The sequence below is a fragment of the Stegodyphus dumicola genome, chromosome 9 (assembly GCF_044657685.1).
Source record: "Stegodyphus dumicola isolate Sdum_Otavi_A_Nest chromosome 9, ASM4465768v1".
NCBI classification, from domain to species: Eukaryota; Metazoa; Arthropoda; class Arachnida; order Araneae; family Eresidae; genus Stegodyphus; species Stegodyphus dumicola.
Genome location: NC_140776.1, coordinates 114,783,429 through 114,801,665, shown reverse-complemented (window position 1 = coordinate 114,801,665; position 18,237 = coordinate 114,783,429). Strand labels below are relative to the sequence as shown.

Sequence of the window (18,237 nt, the reverse complement as noted above, 5' to 3'; positions counted from 1 at the left end):
TTTTATACACTTTTAAAATAAAAACAAGGTATGTAGGACCAGAAAAAACAATAAATAAGTGTTTATTGACATCTCTATTTCAAGATCATTGCAGCACTGCATAACATTTGGATACATTTTTCCCCCAAACATGTAAATCTTGCGTAAATAATATAGCAGTTATAATTTAGAATGCAAGTTAGAGTATACCAAACCATTTTATGCCACAGCAACCAGTATATGGAAATTATTATTAGGCATCCTTCTTGACCGAGATTGTAAAACATTTTTTAATAAACCAGCCTATGTAAGCATGTGTACAACATTAGATTCGAAAGTGTATACTTTTAATAGTGCGTTTGCGTGCAAGATTGTAATTACTGATTTATATATATATATACCGTGGCATTCTTTTATTGCACCTGCATACATTTAGATACTAAAAAATTCATCGTTGGACCCAGTTCAGAAGCCATTGATTTAAGCTATTTTGTTATGGGCTGTTTGGACGTAGGCTATTTTGTCGTGAGATATTTTGTTTCGGGCTCTTTTAACGGGTACCAAGCAAACAACTAAATTGAATTCTGGTTAGGACTAAGAAGATGTTATTGTAACAGGTTTAATTAACACTGGATATTTTACTGGATATTACTGAATATTTTACAGGTATCTGACTCCTTAAAGTGTTTATAATTCTTTGCACGTTAACACATAAATATTACAAACATTTTGTTAAAATCTATATTCGTGCAGTCCAGTAGCTTAAAATTTTGTAAAGCCAACAATATTCAAAGTCGCTGTTCAAGTTATCGGAACGTAATCCAGAAGATGTGGTTTTGTGCCATGACTGCTACTAAACTATACAAACTGCTATTACTCTTCCAGCAACCATTGACGGAATATTCTGGTCATTTTATGGATAATAAATACCTTACAAAGCACAAAGTTCTCTTCGGAATACTCTGAAGTAGTTACTCATGGAACAAGAACAGATCTTCAGTACATCTCTGAATATCTTCCCACACACATCCTCCCAAGTTTTAAATGTTACATACGAGTATATCCACAGGACATCCTGTCTAGTTCCCACTGGCACTTTGCAGGATGTTATTGGGAATTAAAATACTATTTACCATTTCTTGGGATGACTCTTAATATCTTCTAGACCTTCCAAAAGTCAATGCCACTTCTGTCTTTACAATGTTAAATGTCACTGAGCATACTCTCAGGACATCCTCCTTAGGTCCCACAGGCTGTTTTCAGGATGTTATGATTATTTAAATTCTTATTTATCATTCATCGGGATACCTCGGAATATCTCCTAAACCTCTTAAACACATCTTTCCAAATATTTATATTTATCCTAGTAAATCCTCAGGACATCCCAGATAGGTCCAAATGGCATCTATGAGATGTTATGAGGATTTGAATTTATTCCTACCACATCCCCTTTGTATCTCAAATACGTCCTCGGGAATGTTTAACGTCACATCCCAGTGTATTGTCAGGACATTCTCACTAGGTACCACCGGTACTCAAAAAATGTAAAGAGGGTTTAAAATACTTAACTACTTATCATATCCTCAGGACATCCTTGAATATTCGTGTACTCCATCATCTCGATTGTATAATATTTCAACTCAATACTTTCCAAAATCATCCTACCTAGAAGACATTTTCGAAAAATTATAATTTGCTTGATGAGCGGAAAATAGACATTCTCAGCTTTATGATGTAAATCATCTGAAAACTTCAACATGATTATGTTGGGAATTTAAATGACAAAAACTGTAATATGATTACCTTCAGAATTTAAATGACAAAGTCCTCACGACATCACAGAGTCCGCATCTTCAGGACATCTTTAGGGACACAGTTCCTTAAACAGGAGATCCTCAGGATGATAACTTGCAGTCTATAGAAGTCCAAAATTATGAAAATTACATTTTAATTTAAAAATAAAGAAAAAGGTAAAAGCACCCTGTAAAATCCCAATAATTTAAAATTACTATTAAATACCAGATGTATATAATCAATTATTCTGTCGGTGGGCTGTTTCTGAAACATAAGCTTCATAAATAACAAATGAAATTCAGTAGAATTAAAACAAATATGCCAGTGACAATTCAACCTAATTTTCTTAACAGACTAACGTCCACGTATGTGGGCTCATACACATTTCCATGCATTGCCATAAAAAATCGCGTTTAAACAAAAGCTTTAACCTAAGTAGCTCTAAATATTCATTATAAACATTAATTAAGTAATTAATTAATTAATTATTACTTACGTTTTCAGAGATTCTTCGACAGTGCCATTTTTTTCACAAAAATCAGCTCGTAGCTCTGATTTCTTCAAAACTATGAACTTGCGCTGTCCTCCGACGATAAAAGTGAAAAGCTGAAACATCCCGGTACGTGCTAATCAGGTTGCCATTGAATGCAAGTGTACTGGAATCTTTCCAGCAGCGTAAAATTGTAGGTCCACATATGTGGACATCTGAAGTCAAGAAGTTAATGTATTAATGTTATTTTTTTTTGTTACGATACTTTCCTATACTTTTGAATTGGGTTTTACAAATAATTGATTTATATACAGACTGCCTGAACTAGTTTTGTATACAGACGAAAAATAGGCTTCTGGAAGGTTTCTTTCCACTGATCTAAATCGAATATAGCACTTAATTTAGTAGGATTTTTTATTCGACAGTAGTTCTATTAAACTATAGGTTTAGTAGACACGTTCTTGTTAGACATATTTAGTTAAAAAAGGAGGTTTGTTTAAAAAGAAAGACAGGATGATAATAACAAATTCAGAAATTTCATAGGGCAGTCTGCTCTTCTAGACCCTCCACCGTTGTAATGGAAGTAGACTGTCCTGTTTTTTTAACTAAACTGCGTAGTGGATAATGCTGTCCGCGGTTGTTGCGTAGTGGAAGCGTCTGGAGAGAGGATATTTAAATGCTGAGAGACTGAAATTATTCTTGGCAATAAGGTCAGCAGTCTTCTTCTGCAGTGTACCAGTGTTTTCGGGGCATTGAGAACCCACATATGTGCCAGAACACTGTGAATTTAATAGGATATCTAAGGATATTCTGAGATGCGTGGGGCATTCTCGACTGCCTTACTAAAATGTCTAAAAGTGAATTAGAGTTTTGATTTCTAATTAAGAAATGTTTTCCTTTCAGATACCTGACTGGAGATTTCCCTACAAAATATCTGTTCACCCAGTTTGCATACATGACCAGAAGAAGCTCCGAAGAGTCTTACTGCGCAACTGCGATCCAGGTGCCGATCCTCATTTGCGTATCTATGAATATTATGAGGCCGAAACTTGTTCCTGCAGCACATGCAACAGCTCCGACACTTTCTGCGACTGGAAAAACCATATTTCTACCAGCCACAACTTGCCTGCTTTGACTCGGAAACCGTCACTAGAAGGTTCGGACTAGTAAAATACTTTGTGTATGTGGAACATTGAACCCAATTGTTTCTGGACGTTTCTGCATTTCGGAAATAGAACTACTTCGATCAGCAAACGTCATTTAAAGAAACGTTTAAGTCTGTGAGATGGAAACGACTCCAGTGATTGACACAAGCATAACTAATTATTATCTTTGATCTTAAACAATTATTCAGTTTGATGACAGAGCCATTCAGTATGATCAAATTATTATCCAGTTTGATAGTATGGTCTTTCGTATGCAAACCTGCTTGTTGTTTTATTAACTTTTTTGCAATACTAAACAAGCTCTATATTATGATATTTTAAATAAATTAGAACTTTATTTTTATACCATCAGGTTTATTAAACCCATTTCTGTCGATATAAATACAAATGTTAATCCTTAAAACTAGCTAATTATAATTCGTTTGCAATATTTTCATTTGTATTTATTCATTTCTTACTTCTGTCCCATAAAATATACTGGGTATATGTATCTTTGAAGAAACATTTATAATTTCAACAGTGAAATTAAACCTTGTACTTGCTCCTAATGATCCATTAATGTAGTTTCGAATTCATTTCGTAAGTAACATATCAATGACTCGTTGAAAATTAAAAAACAGTGTATAAAGTAATCAAAAACAATCAAATTTATAAAGAAGCTAATAATGTAAAACCACTTTTATTCTCCTGTTTCTTTATGTCTTATCTCACCATTTTTTGATTATTTGTTGATGATATTAAATGAGAATAATTAATTTAGCAAGTACTTCAGAGAAGTTAAGTTTGTTCATTCTTCACGTAAACAAGCTTGTTTATAAACTAGTTTTAACAATTTCCATATTTCAGTTGTGTCAACCACTGGTGCAGTTATCTAACAAAGCGAATTTCTAACTTACTTGTGACCGATTACTCCTTAAGCGTAGTTATTGTTATTTCTTAAAAATTATTGTAAAGCGGCACAATCACAGTTAAAGAGAGTAATTATTCTGTGTAATAACCCATATGTTGTAAAGATTCATACCATATTTCTTTTTTCTCTGCTTTTCATCCATCATATTTATACTTTGTTTATTTGTCAAGTCGGTCATTTTTATTGAAGTTTTTTAATCAAAGCTTCTGTGCTAATTTTATTTTCTGATATAATATTTCTTTATATGCTATAAATGTGTACTCATTTTTCTCACCTCTAACTGCGTATCTTCAATATATTAAGTTTCCTAAGCATACTAATTCATGAATAGTACTTTTACATAAATGTAGACCAGTGGAATATACTGTATACTCTCGATTACCCGGCCTTATGCGAGGGAAGCAGGGAACGGGCAACTGAAAAATACGGATAATCCAAACTATCGATTTTCATGCATAATTTATGCGTTTATTTTTTATAAAATCAGTAATCTTTTATAAATCAGTAATCTTAGTTTTAAATATTTGAGAACTTTTGAATATTTTCAGAATTTTACTGCGTTTGTTTTGAAGTGCTATTTTATTATGGTATTCGATTTAACTTTGGTGACGATATCTAACAGAATTTCAACAGAAGTCATTCTTTGTCTCGTGACTAATGCAATTGTCAGTATTTTCTTCGCCTCTACGCACGGATAACCCGCAAACCGGATAATCGGGAGTCACTCTACTGGGAATCCTAACAAGCTGCTACCCTAAAAAGAAAAAACCTTCATTTTGCTGATTGCATTTAAGCTCTTTTAAATGATTTTTCAATTAAAATTAATGCAGAAAAATTATTGAATTTTGAAATTTATTAAACACAATTTACATTTATGGTAGAAATTTTTTGCATAATTCAGGGTTAGATTAGGCATTAGACAAAGAATTCATTGTATATTTTAAAAATAAACCTTACCTGCTGAGCATATATGATATGTATGACTGCAATTTATGCTAGCTTTATAAAGATTAATAATAATGACTTTTAATAGCCAAATCATTTTGCGAATCTATATACTTCAAATGTTTTATCAGACGCAACAATTTAATTTAAGATTTTGGTAACTTATTTAAGAAGAATAAATCAACAAAACAAAATTTTAAAATACATAAAAGTTTAAAAAAAAGAATTCAGAACATTAATGCAACTGAATGGAAACTAATAATAATTATATTCAAGAATATACAAAAAAATTCGGAACATAACCAAATCTAAAATATAGGTGCTAAGAACTGGTCTTATACAGTTATGCCAACATTCCCAGTTAAAGCTCGGCCTCTTCCAAACTAGACGAAGCTATTTTTATTCGGAGGGGCTGTAAAATATGAGCGTATTGTAGGCGAAAACAAAGCATATTATTTATACAAAGGGGGGACCTCTCAGTCTTTATTTAGTTTATTCGTCGTGTTTTACTGAGAGTAGAATTTTGTCATCGATTTTTAACTTACTACCTAATAAGTTAGTGAGTTAAAACTTTGTACATGCACTGTTTGCCAATGACAAAGCAATCAGGTGAAGAGATATTTTTAATTCGGTTTACAGTTTTTTCATTCTGTATTTAGATGAATGTTTGCATATATTTTCGTCTTTTGCAAGAGGCTCCTACATAACGTCTATGGCAAAAGTAACTTAGAATTATTAGAATTACTTATCCTGTGGTGGCTGTGACTTATCTCACTTGTCTGATAGAAGCATCACAACAAGCCTAAGAATATTATGGTTGGGAGAGGGGAAAGATTGTGTCTGCCGTTTTGGCACATATCTTTATTTAACAAAAATATTAAGCAAAAATTAAACAAAAAATTAAGCATCAGAATTTCGCTGTTTGCACCATAGAATACAGTGGAAAACAATCTTTCTGATGAAACTTGTATGAAAATTGTAACTTCATTTCTGATTTTTTAAAATTGCTCAATTTTTTAGACTGTTCGACATTTACGATTTAAAATTTCAGCGTCTCAAATGTAGCAGATATAAAGTTTTGAAATTTTCACAGATTATTAAACAAACTGCTTCCGCTCTTTTAAAATGAAAATAGTTGAAAATTATTAATTGAGCGATTTTCTACATTTTAAAAAAATGTATTGCTGTCTGAAGCATACGGGGAAGAAAAGTTTTGATTTTTCCATCTTGAAGCACTTAATGACTAAGTTTGAAATCTTGACCCACTCAGTGATAAATTAGCGATATTTGTTTTCTCATTTTAGCTTTGAGGCCTGTTGTTGAGTGGAAGTGAGTGGGCCTGTGAAGACCCGTTATAGCTTCGTCCCACTCTTTTTGCCAGATCTTTTGAATGTGCATATTTAGTAAATTCCTCAGGTAGGTCTTGGGAAAATGGCACATCAAAGGATTCTTCAGTTTGCTTTTATGCTACCTTCTTTGCAAGTACATCTATAGCGTCATAATCTGAGTTACCATTCTAGCCTTTTATCCACATGAGTGCAAGTTTTTGTATTTTGCGTATTTTTTTAGTATTGATTAATTTCGAACCTCGATTTAAGACTTGTTGACTGAGTTAGAAGTGATAATATTGCTGCCTGACTCTGTGATTTAATTCTGAGGTGGGAGATTCTCTGGTTATTTTCAGTTTTCACTGCTGCTTTTATGGCTGAAACTTCTGCCTGATGAAATCTGTTATTGGATTTTAGGTATCCCTATCATTTTGTACAATTATTGAAGTTCTTTCGCATGGGAAAGTACACTGCACTTCCAACTTGTCCATCTATTTTTGTGTCATCCGTGAATGCTGTGGTTTTGTTGTTGATGGACTGTGCTGTTTCTCGTTGAAGTTTTATCTTTATATACGGTACAGCAAGATCTCTGTTGTAGGTACGGAGACGGCATTTATATTCTATAATTTTATTAAGATGGCCATTAAAGGAAATGTTCTATTTTAACTGCATGATTGTTGTAAGCTTTATATTTTGTTTGTAGATGTAAAGGGTTTGTTCCAGCAAAGATGCTGAGTGCAGCACTTGAAGTTGTACGAAATTCGCGAGTTACGCATAAAGTAAGCTGCCTTTGAGTTGAGGATAAAATTTTGCTTTTGCTTTCAGCCGCAGGTATTTTCAAATGGCGGAGCCATAAGTAACTATTTTGGTTATTACGGTATGATATAAAATTTTCGTAATATAGGGGTTTAGTCCCAGTGTTTATCCAAGCATTTGCCTTAAATTGTGTGCTAGTTCGTGAGTGCGGTCTTGGATCTCCTTGAGATAATGGATAAAATTTTGCTTTGGTCAATATGGACTCTTAGGTAACGTTTTTAATTCTTCCTTTGTCGATTTTCAGAGAGAGAGGTTTGGCAAAAGCCTGGCCTGCTTTGCGTATTACAATGGCTTGTGACTAGGGTACCGAAACTTTCAGTTTGTGCTTTTTACATATTTTTCTGAATATTTCATTTGTGGTTCTGCAGTTTTCAGAGTATCGCTTGCGAGCGGCCGTTCACAACAAATGCATCCAACTTACAAATCACTACAAATTCATACAGCTTAGATAAATTTATCATACGAACTTGAAAGCTAGTGCTAAATTCTTATCGTTCAAAAAATGGAGAATAAAGCATGATAGAATAAGAAGGGTGCTTTTATATACAAATGTTTCTTTTTTCAGTTCTCCCAGATTTCGCACATGCACATCTTTACAGCTTTCATAATTGACAAATTTCACTTTTTTTCAGTTATGGTAATCATTCTATGCAATCATGAAACAATTTTCATGCTTACGTATCATCCCGTCTACTGTCAAACAGTCTCCAAGTAATGCGATTTAGCTACAGTTATGGCAAGTGTGACGTAACTTCGGAAATTACCTGCACTTCCGCCTCATGTAACCCCGACTCATTATTTTATTTTTATAAATAAGAATATAAACTACTTGTTATTGCTGTAGTTTTTCCTTGCATTTTGAAAGAAAAGTTAAAATATGTAATCTATCTTCTACAAAACAGTAAGCAGTGGACTATTTTTAAAGTAATGGGTTCCTGCCATCAAAAAGAAGTGTGTATTAGTGGCAACCATATCGCCAACTGAAATTGGCCTACAAAACAGTACTAGATAAGAATTATCTGCCAGAAATTTACGCTTGTTATGCTCTAAGTAGTAGTGGCATAACTAAAAAATGAAGAGGCGGTCCACACTGGGGCTACATTTTTAGGACGGCATATTTCGAGAGAAATATTATTTTATAGGAGTTAATCAGACTTAGTGGAAGCAGGTGAAGAATAATTTATATTCTAAATTGCCACACGGAATTAAATTGAGAAGTATAAGTTTATTTTCCAATGAACTTCATTATTTAAAATCATTTGCCATTGGAAGAGAATTTTCTCCCATCATTATTGGTAAAGTCTTTAAGCATTTTTTATCTTACCATCAAAGAAGGCATTCCGCTGTTATTAGCAATAACATTAAGAGCTTGGTCGTGCTTACGCTTTCTCCATTTGTCAGTTACAAAATTGTACGGTTTCTCCATTAGTTCAATTTTCAAATCAATTTCTCGCCTATCAATAAAATCCATTGTTCAATTTATAAATATTCCATGTCTGAGTTTAATTCTTGGGAAATTTATAGCATATCTTGTTAACGTGATGTGAGATATATCGCGGCTAAATTAAAACAGATTTAAATTTTTGCATCAAGGAGCAAGAATCTTATGTCTGGAGAGAAGAAATAAACAAATCTTCGATACCTAATCACAGTTATAAATTTAATCACAGTTTTGACTTTGAATCTGTAAAAATAATCCTGAAAACTTCTTCAATTTGTGATTGCATTTGAGGCTTTGCACACTCACAGAGTTTTATGTTACTTAGTTAGTGACTTAAGTTCCAGCCCACTTCTTCCCGATGACGAGGGACCTCCACCTGTGCGTCATCGAAATCGATGCAGTCTTGGATAAAATATACTTCGAACAGAAGGTTATTATTTGCTTAATTTTATATTTTAATGTCTGCTTTTCGTTTTCCCGACCAATGAAAACCAAATCTAAAAATGGAAACGATTGTCCAATCGTTCAAAAAATTTCATCTGCAGCGGTATTTACGGAATCACCTACGGGCAAACGACAATTATGAAATGAGCAAGGATGACATTCAAGTGGTCTTGTCTATAGCATGGAGACTCATCAGAGAATTTCTAGAAAATTCCGAAATGGATATCACTTTTTAGAGATTGACTAATGTATATAAGAATCAATAAAGTAAAAATGACTTTTTTTTCAATTATTTAGTGTATAACGCCATGGTTGTGATCGAATAATTTGTAAATCCCTTTGAATTAGTATAACTCAGTATAATAACAAATATATAATTAGTATAACTCAGTTTAATAAATCTGTTTTATAATCTGTGAAAAATTGAAAACCTTTTATCCGATATATTTTTTTATGTTAAATTTTTCGAATTATAAATGTCAAATAATATAAAAACCGAGAGATTTTCAAAAAATCAGATATTTAGTTAAAATTTACATAAAACTTTGATGAAAAGACTTTTTTTCTATATTCTGTGATATGTAAACAGTAAAATTCTGATATGTTTAGTTTGCTTTCTAAATAAAGATATGTGCGGAAAATTGTTTAAACGTTAAATGAAAAAAAATCTAAATCGAATTTTGAAAAAGTGCTTCACCACATTGCTGTTTCATCTACAAACAGTGCGTGTACAAAATTTGAACTCGATAGCTTATCAGAAAATAGGCTAAAATCAATGACAACAGTTCCATTAATAAAACACCCCGATTTGAAATAAATAAAAGCTTATATAAAAAATGAGATCTCTCTGTATACAAAATACTTTTTTCGCCAACAATACACTAGTACTTCAAAGCCCGTTCCAAGTAATAGTAGATTTTCCTTAGTTTGGAGAGGTTGAGCTTTAAACAGTGCACCTTAGTAAAAGAATTCAGCAAACGAAAAAGGAACATCGGTCTGAATAAATTTCACACTGCATATCAAAATATCTTTTGACTAACTAGGTTCTTTATATAAATTTCTAAAACTCTTATATAACTTCTTCCAGTAAATTTCGAAAAACCAGAAAAACCTGCATTTTATTGCAGTTACAACTGATCTATGGTTTCTAAATATATTCCACACATAATCTTCAAATTTTAATTTCCACCTTTTAAAATATTCCTTTTTCGAATACAGTGAGTACCCCTTAATGTAATCATGTTTATCCACGGCTATCTTGATAACATTAACCAAATGATAACATTAAACGATGAGAAAAATTACCTTTCAAACGAGCAATGAAATGTAACTAATTTAATACAAAAATAACCAAAACATAAGGTGAAAACTGTTTTTTTTTCTATTTTGGGGAAGAAACGCTAAATAAAAAAGTCTAACTTTATGAATCAAGATCTCGGAGCAAGTTATATCACTGTAAAACTTGTCCCATCCTATGGTTTAGAACATTTTTGTTGATTTATAAAAAAATACATTGATTAGTAAAACATTGAAGCAGCATTTTAAAACTTAATACATACATTAAAGGAATAGGTAAAGCCATTTTAATAAGATCGGTTAAGTTACTTTATATCAAAATTTGCGAAATACTTCTTTCCCTAAAACTAGTTAATATGCAGCACGTGAACGCAACCCCTCACTATCTGTTTCGGCGGAGCACTGACTGTACATACGCAAGAGGACCCATCATAACAATTGTTTTTAGTAAAGATTCTGATCAAAAATTTTAAAAACGTGCATGCTGCTATTAAAACTAGCCCCTAGCTACCCTATACAAATTTCTTTGACATGAAATTTAAAATAGTTTTTATTTACTTTTCAGCTTTACATTTCCGCCGACAGGATACTTAGTTCACTCGGGAGATGTTTCCCACCTACACTGGGAAAGCTTTCTGTCTTAAAAGGATTGAGACAAATAACTGCAATATTATTAAAATTTAGCTGCTGCTTCGGCATAGCCATCTATAGTCTGATCCGAAAAAAAAAAGATTTCGAACACATATTTAAAATTGTTTCAAAAGTTCTTTGTAGTTTTAAAAGAATACATAAAATATGTAAATAACGTGAAAAAGCATAGCACATATATTTACCGAGAGCTACATTTTATTACCATTTTCGGGAAAGATAATTAACGCATCAGAAAGGACATTTATTCCCAGAAGCTTATAAATAACCGAATGTTCGCAAACATAAATGCAAATATTTTACTCTTATTTCTTAACTCCGTGACATTAAAAGAGTCCTTCTTTTAACTTTCCAAGCGTATTTCAACTTGTTGCATTGACGAAAAACATTATAACATTGGCATAGTATAATTTATTTGGTTTATCATTTCTAATTATTTTTTGGCAGTTTAATGTGTGCTGCACAAAATAATTTCATTTATTTGGTTTTTCATTTTGCTGCTTACAAAAATTAAAATTTTGTTACTTACGTTATCCCGTTTCGGTTGCATAGTTTAAAAAATGTTTAAACCCTAGGCAATTCACTGTCAAATAGCACATATGAAGATATCAACTAAATTTATGGTTAAAAAAGGTTTCGAAAAATAAATGTTTTATAATAGCGTGATTGGGTAATAATATGCGTTTTAATGTTAAACTTTAAAACATATATTTTCATTTTTGAAGAAACCTTTTGAACTCATTTAAAAAAAACAAAGAAAGCTCTTTAACGATATATTCTTTTAACAATATTATTGTTTTACCAAAGTTTAATTTACAGAACAAAAAAAATTGAAAAGCATACAGACTTTTATTCTTAAAACAGAAATATACAAAATGATGACTCTGAAACCCAGTAGAGTTACAAAACTTGATTCTTTTTCAGACTTTTACGCTAAGTATTTATGAAATTTTTAACTCATACACGATTTAAATTTTATGGAAAAACCTTGCGATCAGATCTTTATTAGTTATCTTTAATTAAAATATATATCACTAAATTTGAAGGGATATATTTCTTTTAAATTTGTACTTCTGCTGCAGCTGCATATACAAACGTCGCTACATATGAGTACATGCATATTAACCAATATTTACATACATGCATATTAACCAATATTTACATACATGCATATTAACCATATTTAAATAAGGCAAAGCACACGAGGGCTATCTGACTAACGGGAGGAATGCCTATATTGAGGGCTCTCTAAGGGAAACTGGATCTTATCTACGTAAAATTTTGAGAATTATATGATCTCTCGCTAAAGACAGATATACAAGTATGTTTCCGACTGAAAATTTTTAAAAGATGCTTTGCACGTCGGGCAGAAAACAAATAATTAACACGGAATATCAGATCTCCATTCCGTGAAATCCTAAAATTCGGAAACTTTTATTTTACATATTTAATCTTTTATATCGTTGATTTCATCCAGAAAACTAATTTAAGTAATACAGTTTTCATAATGTTTTCAGTATTAGCTTTGCACATTATAGAAATAAAGCATCTTTAAATGTGCATTTTAAAGCGAGACTTTACGATTTAAAATAATCCTGTAAAGGTTCTATAAAACATCTATGTTTCGTTATTTTTTTAATGAAATGCACCACGTGAAAACTTATATCCTTTATTCAATTGCTTCCTCAAATTCAAAATATTACCTTACTGCCAAGGATATTTAATTGTGCAAGCTTCTAAAATGCACGGTAGAATCTTCAGTTAATTTAACCGGGTTCTAAGACTATTTCGTGGAGAAACAAGAACGAAAAAGTAAAATAATCTCACTGAATAACACGGAGAGGATTTCCCCGCCAATTTTCCAGTTTTTATAGTAGATTTTCCAATCTTAATAGATGCTAATAGATGCATTTCGAAAAGTCCTTGTTAAACGTAGTGAAAGCTGTGGGAGAAATACTATCTAGCCTCCGAATAACACAAAGTTAAGTAAAGGTATTCTAAGCTAAGTAAAGATAAAGCCCAAACAAAATATTACTAATTTCATCGTAAGGATAAGTTAGTGTCGATTTCTTTTACAAAATTCCCTTCGCCCATAGATTTCCACAAAAACGAGTTACTTTTCAAAGCAACAATAAAACTTAATTTCCAAAATTTATTAATTGATTAAAATTAATGTATAATTATCTTACGAAATAAGTTATTCTACCTGATAAATGATGAACCTAATATATCTCTTACACATAGTGCGCAAATTCAAAAGCTCACAAGATAGTAAGTATTTTATTGGGCTTTACAAGAAATTAAATTAAGACAGATTAAACGCTCAGTTTGTAAATGAATTAATGAAAACAGCAGCACAAATAAACGCAATGGCTCACCTTTTTTAATAATATTTAGATTTTTGTAAAATTTTCATAACTGTGAAATTTCAGATATAATATTCAGTTACATAATACATTCGTTGGTATGAATCCAATAATATTCTGAAGCTTTCTGAAAAATCTTTTATCATTATTTAAAAAATAAAACTTGAAAAACATAACTTCCCTCCTAAGTTATATAATTGAAAACTAATAATCTGGAGCTTACATTTAAAGTTAAAAAAATTGATTATAGTTTTTTAGCATGAAGTTTTCAGTAATAATATGCAATTCTGTAGATGGTGCCTAAGTCCCTTGAAAATTTCTACACAAATACTTAATTATAATTTATGTAGAAGTATAAAAAATCATTGTAATATTTTAAATGCTGAAGGGGAGTAAAACGTTTTAATCTGCTATAAATTATTAAATAAATAATCCATGTATAATGAAAATAAATAAGCATTTTTTCTTAGCTTAAAACGCATATTCAAACAGCAGCAAAAATATTTTCTAATTAATGTCAAGAATGACATTTCAAGACCTAACTTTTTTATTAAGTGTACTACCAATTTAAACTCTCTACTTTCAAACCAGTTCCATCTCGAGTTTTAGTATATCTTCTGATTAGAAAATTGGGTTAGTATTCAAGTTCTTTTTACCGGTTAGTTTTGCTTTTGATGCACTGCGAGTTAATGTCAATATGATAATCTTAACTGACACTATTTTTGTGCTTCTCTGTATACTTTTAAATAAATATTAAATAAATAAATCATATAAAATGTGTTATGCTATTCCATCTCTAATTTTTGCAATGCAATAAAATTTTCCTTTCCCGTAATTGAATAACTTAAGATATGTATATAATTGCCAGGTATAAAAAATTAAAAAAATATAATTTTTCTATAATATATGTGCCGTTATGAAACTTCTGAGAATTAGAACATTTAGATGTAATCGAAAGAAAAACACGTCTAGTGTTCTAAATTTATGGTTTCATAAGACAATCAGAAACTTTCCAACTGGTATTAGAGTTATTTATGTCTAACTTACCATGTAATGAAGAAAGTTCGCTTTTCTTTTTACATTTAGTCCGTTTATTATGTTTTAAGTGGATTTATAAAATATAAAAATGTATATGTATGTATCCTTTCCTTGTTGATCAATAAAAAGAAAAAAGATTCAGCTTCGATATTTTTTTTCCTTTATTAAAATCCTTTTTCAAACAACTAACTCATTTTTTAAAAAAAATCCGATGTGGAAGGAAAGAAAGAAGTGACACATTCCACGTCACTTGCTTGTACGCATATTAAATTGCACAATTTAATAGAAACCTCGCTTAAATTGCACATAAATTAAAAGCACACACAACACAATTGCTATTAAATTACACAAATTTTTTGCTGCACTTCACTAAAACTTATTTCATTCGAAAGTGAGATACTGTCTTCCAATTCCTTAATAAAGCGGACACTTACACAAATAAATTAATGTTGAAATATTAGTTTTTATCAACATCAGATATATATACAATCCCTAATTAAATGATCGTACCTGAAATATTAGGATAGAGTAAAAGTCCCTTTATTATACTTTAAATAAATGGTACGTCTTACCCATCTAATACTATTTTTTTTAATTATTATGATATAACTACCAACGAAATAATTAACGCAAACCAAATACTGGAAGTTACTAAATTTTGAATTTACATTTGCATTATTACAACAGGTTCAAAAACCTTTCGAGTGATATGTCTACTTGGCACTGCTGATTGCAACCCAAAAGGGAGGTGCACAACTAGATACTATAAGAGCCCAAATACGAGATGCGGACATCTTGTGACCAACCGTTTTTCAGTTATAGGACATACGTTTGTACAAACATTATGTCGCAACTATTCAAAATGCATCTAGGAAAGTTAAAAATGGATATTTCAGGTAAAATCTAAAAAGCGAAATTTTTCGAGATTACAATTCTGTCTTTTCTTCCTGCAAGGAAGTAAAAACTGCAGTTCTGATTTGAGGCTCTACAGCACATCTGACACAACTTACATTATCTATACTATCCCATAAGTTTATATTTTCGATTGTAATTCCATTATTTGAAAATCATGTTACCTTTTACATTAGTGGGTCAACTGGCGCAACGCGGGCCGCATGGGAACTCAAAAGCAATTTTATGCGGCCCGCGAATACACTTCAGTTACGTTATTTGTTTCAAATATAGTGCTGCAAAGATTTTTCAAGATATATTTAAGTCCGAGTTTGCATTGTTTTTATTACCATCAGAAACGAACATCAGCAATGCACCATAAATTCTGTAAATGAAGCTAATTAATTTACAATGTGATATAAATCTTATTCAAATATTTGAAGATTCAGATTTTATTAGCCTTTATTTTAACTTGTCAAAAAATAAATAAGATAAGTTACGAATTTTTTTAGCTAAGAATAATCATATTGCTTGGGAACATAACTGTATTTCGAATAGCTTTTTTCGTAGCTGAAAATTAATAAAAAAAGCCCTATCGACAGAAAATCTCTGATGAAGGTAATTTCTAGTAATTTCTTGTCATCCAGCGTCAAGCTGCAGTATGAAGTTTATCATTATTTATATACAAAACATCTGTATTTTGGAAGAATCATTTAATAAATAAGAAAACAAGACTAGGCTGTCATTATTTTTCTCAAATTCTTGGAACATTTCCTCTTAAAACGTTTTTATAATTTGTTTATTTGTATCTTAAACTAAAGTAAGTTATTTAAAATGCTCTGGCCGGCACATGGATTTGTTAAGAATGCTCAGATTTCCCAAAACTGCTCTGAGAAAGAGGTATTTTCTTGATTCACGTACCTGGTGCTAATAGCTGGATTTATATACTTTTACACCTGGTACTAATACCCGGATTTATGCACTTTTAATATATTGCTATAAATTTTTGGACATATTCCACGACGCACGTATTTATAGTTTCTTTCTTAAAGACGTCACAAAAATATTCTAAGCCGTATATATACGGTTTTGCCGATCAGAGGGTTAATGATCAATTAAACATGTTAGAATAAACTTCATTCAGTGTCAGTCTAAAAATTTAATATTTTATTATCACTATATTTTTCAAACCAACAGAAATGTCTTTCAGCTACCAGATTTAAGATTTCAATCAGAAAATGTATAAATTTGAATTTTTCTCTTTGGCGACTTTACTATTATTGTTTATGTACGTTTCGATAAAATTTAGTAAAGCAAAATTTAAAATTTATTTAAAATGTTTTTTAATTCGTTGATAAAAATCTTTCATTTTTCTAAAAACAAAATATCAGTAAGTTGTTTCCAGACCGTGCGTTGGTCCCGCATGCAGTTTGTGCTTTAGACCACTGAGTTATATATCAGTAAAATGAATTCAACTTTAAATGCTAATATTCTGCAAGGATAAAAAGGAAACTTAAAGGAATTCGCGACTGCTGTGAGCAACAATACTTTCAAACATGGATAAGTGTGCGAACAATAAACAAATAAGATGTGTTCTCTATCGTCAGGAAAAAAAAAGAGGAGCGACAAGACTGAAAAGCAACTACAATTTTTCCGTTAAACTGCTTATGGTCACCTACTCTAAATATATAGGAGTGACCTTAAATCTCTCAAAAACGTGGTCTACATACATATAATAAGTCAGAGGGAAAACTGACTGACTCATGCTTATATGTTGTAGCAGTAGTGTCACTTTTCGAGTACGAACAAAAACCTCTCAATAGCTAGTCACCTAGATAAATGATGAAACGTTTAAATTAACCGCTAGATTTCGGTCACCGATAGATTCGGCTCTATCAAATGGATTATTAATAAAAAAGAACTTTAAATCCGAAATTTAAAGATGTGAAACCTTAATGCAAACTGTTCAGAGAAATATTGTGAATAGAATACATACCTAAGTTATAATAAGTGAAACATATAATAATACTATCAATGAATAGGATGGTTAACTGTTAAACGCATGACTATTCTTCTTCAGGAATAAAATGCACCCGAGATGGACATTTATCTGTGATGGGCTTTTGTTTTTGTTTCTGGTAACCGGTATGCATTTTTATTCTACCATGCAAGGTTTTACAGTCCATCATATACAAGTAAAAGAATTCATTGTTGAGTAGCAATAGATTGTATTCATAAATTTCTTCAAGCACAGTGCCACCAGTTAGCTTATTATAAACACAGGATAGATACATTACTATATGCTGAGTTGTCTAAAACAGCGGTCGTCAAACCTAAGATCTTCGCGGACCAGTATATATATAATTTTATATTCGGCGGACCACTAATATGAATTAAAAAAAACTTAAATCAGACCTTAAAAACAACATATTAATACGCAAAAACAATTTTCAATTTTCCAATACATGTAATTCTAATTTTTATTTATTAATATAATTTTCGAAACGTTGGGTGTTCAGCAGCATGCCTTTATGGAAATTCAGGCTACGCCCCTAATTATGAGTAACAATTAAACACTATTAATATCTCATTGTTACACATATTTTGTGTCACATTGGAAAATTATATGAAAAGTACAAAAATCTTACTTTCTTGTACAGAAAGCTTCACATTTTCATATCACTG

General features: G+C 31.2%; 1 protein-coding gene across 1 annotated transcript in view; it reads left to right on the top strand.

Annotated features, from left to right (window-relative positions):
- The window catches only part of LOC118184471 (thyrostimulin beta-5 subunit-like), a 101,551-nt gene extending 86,721 nt beyond the window's left edge, over positions 1-14,830 (top strand). The window contains exon 3 of the mRNA XM_035354144.2: positions 3,167-14,830. Within this exon, the coding sequence (XP_035210035.1) occupies positions 3,167-3,430 (264 nt within the window). The 3' untranslated portion in view covers positions 3,431-14,830. The remainder of the gene's footprint in view (positions 1-3,166) is intronic.
- Positions 14,831-18,237: the final 3,407 nt, after the last annotated feature.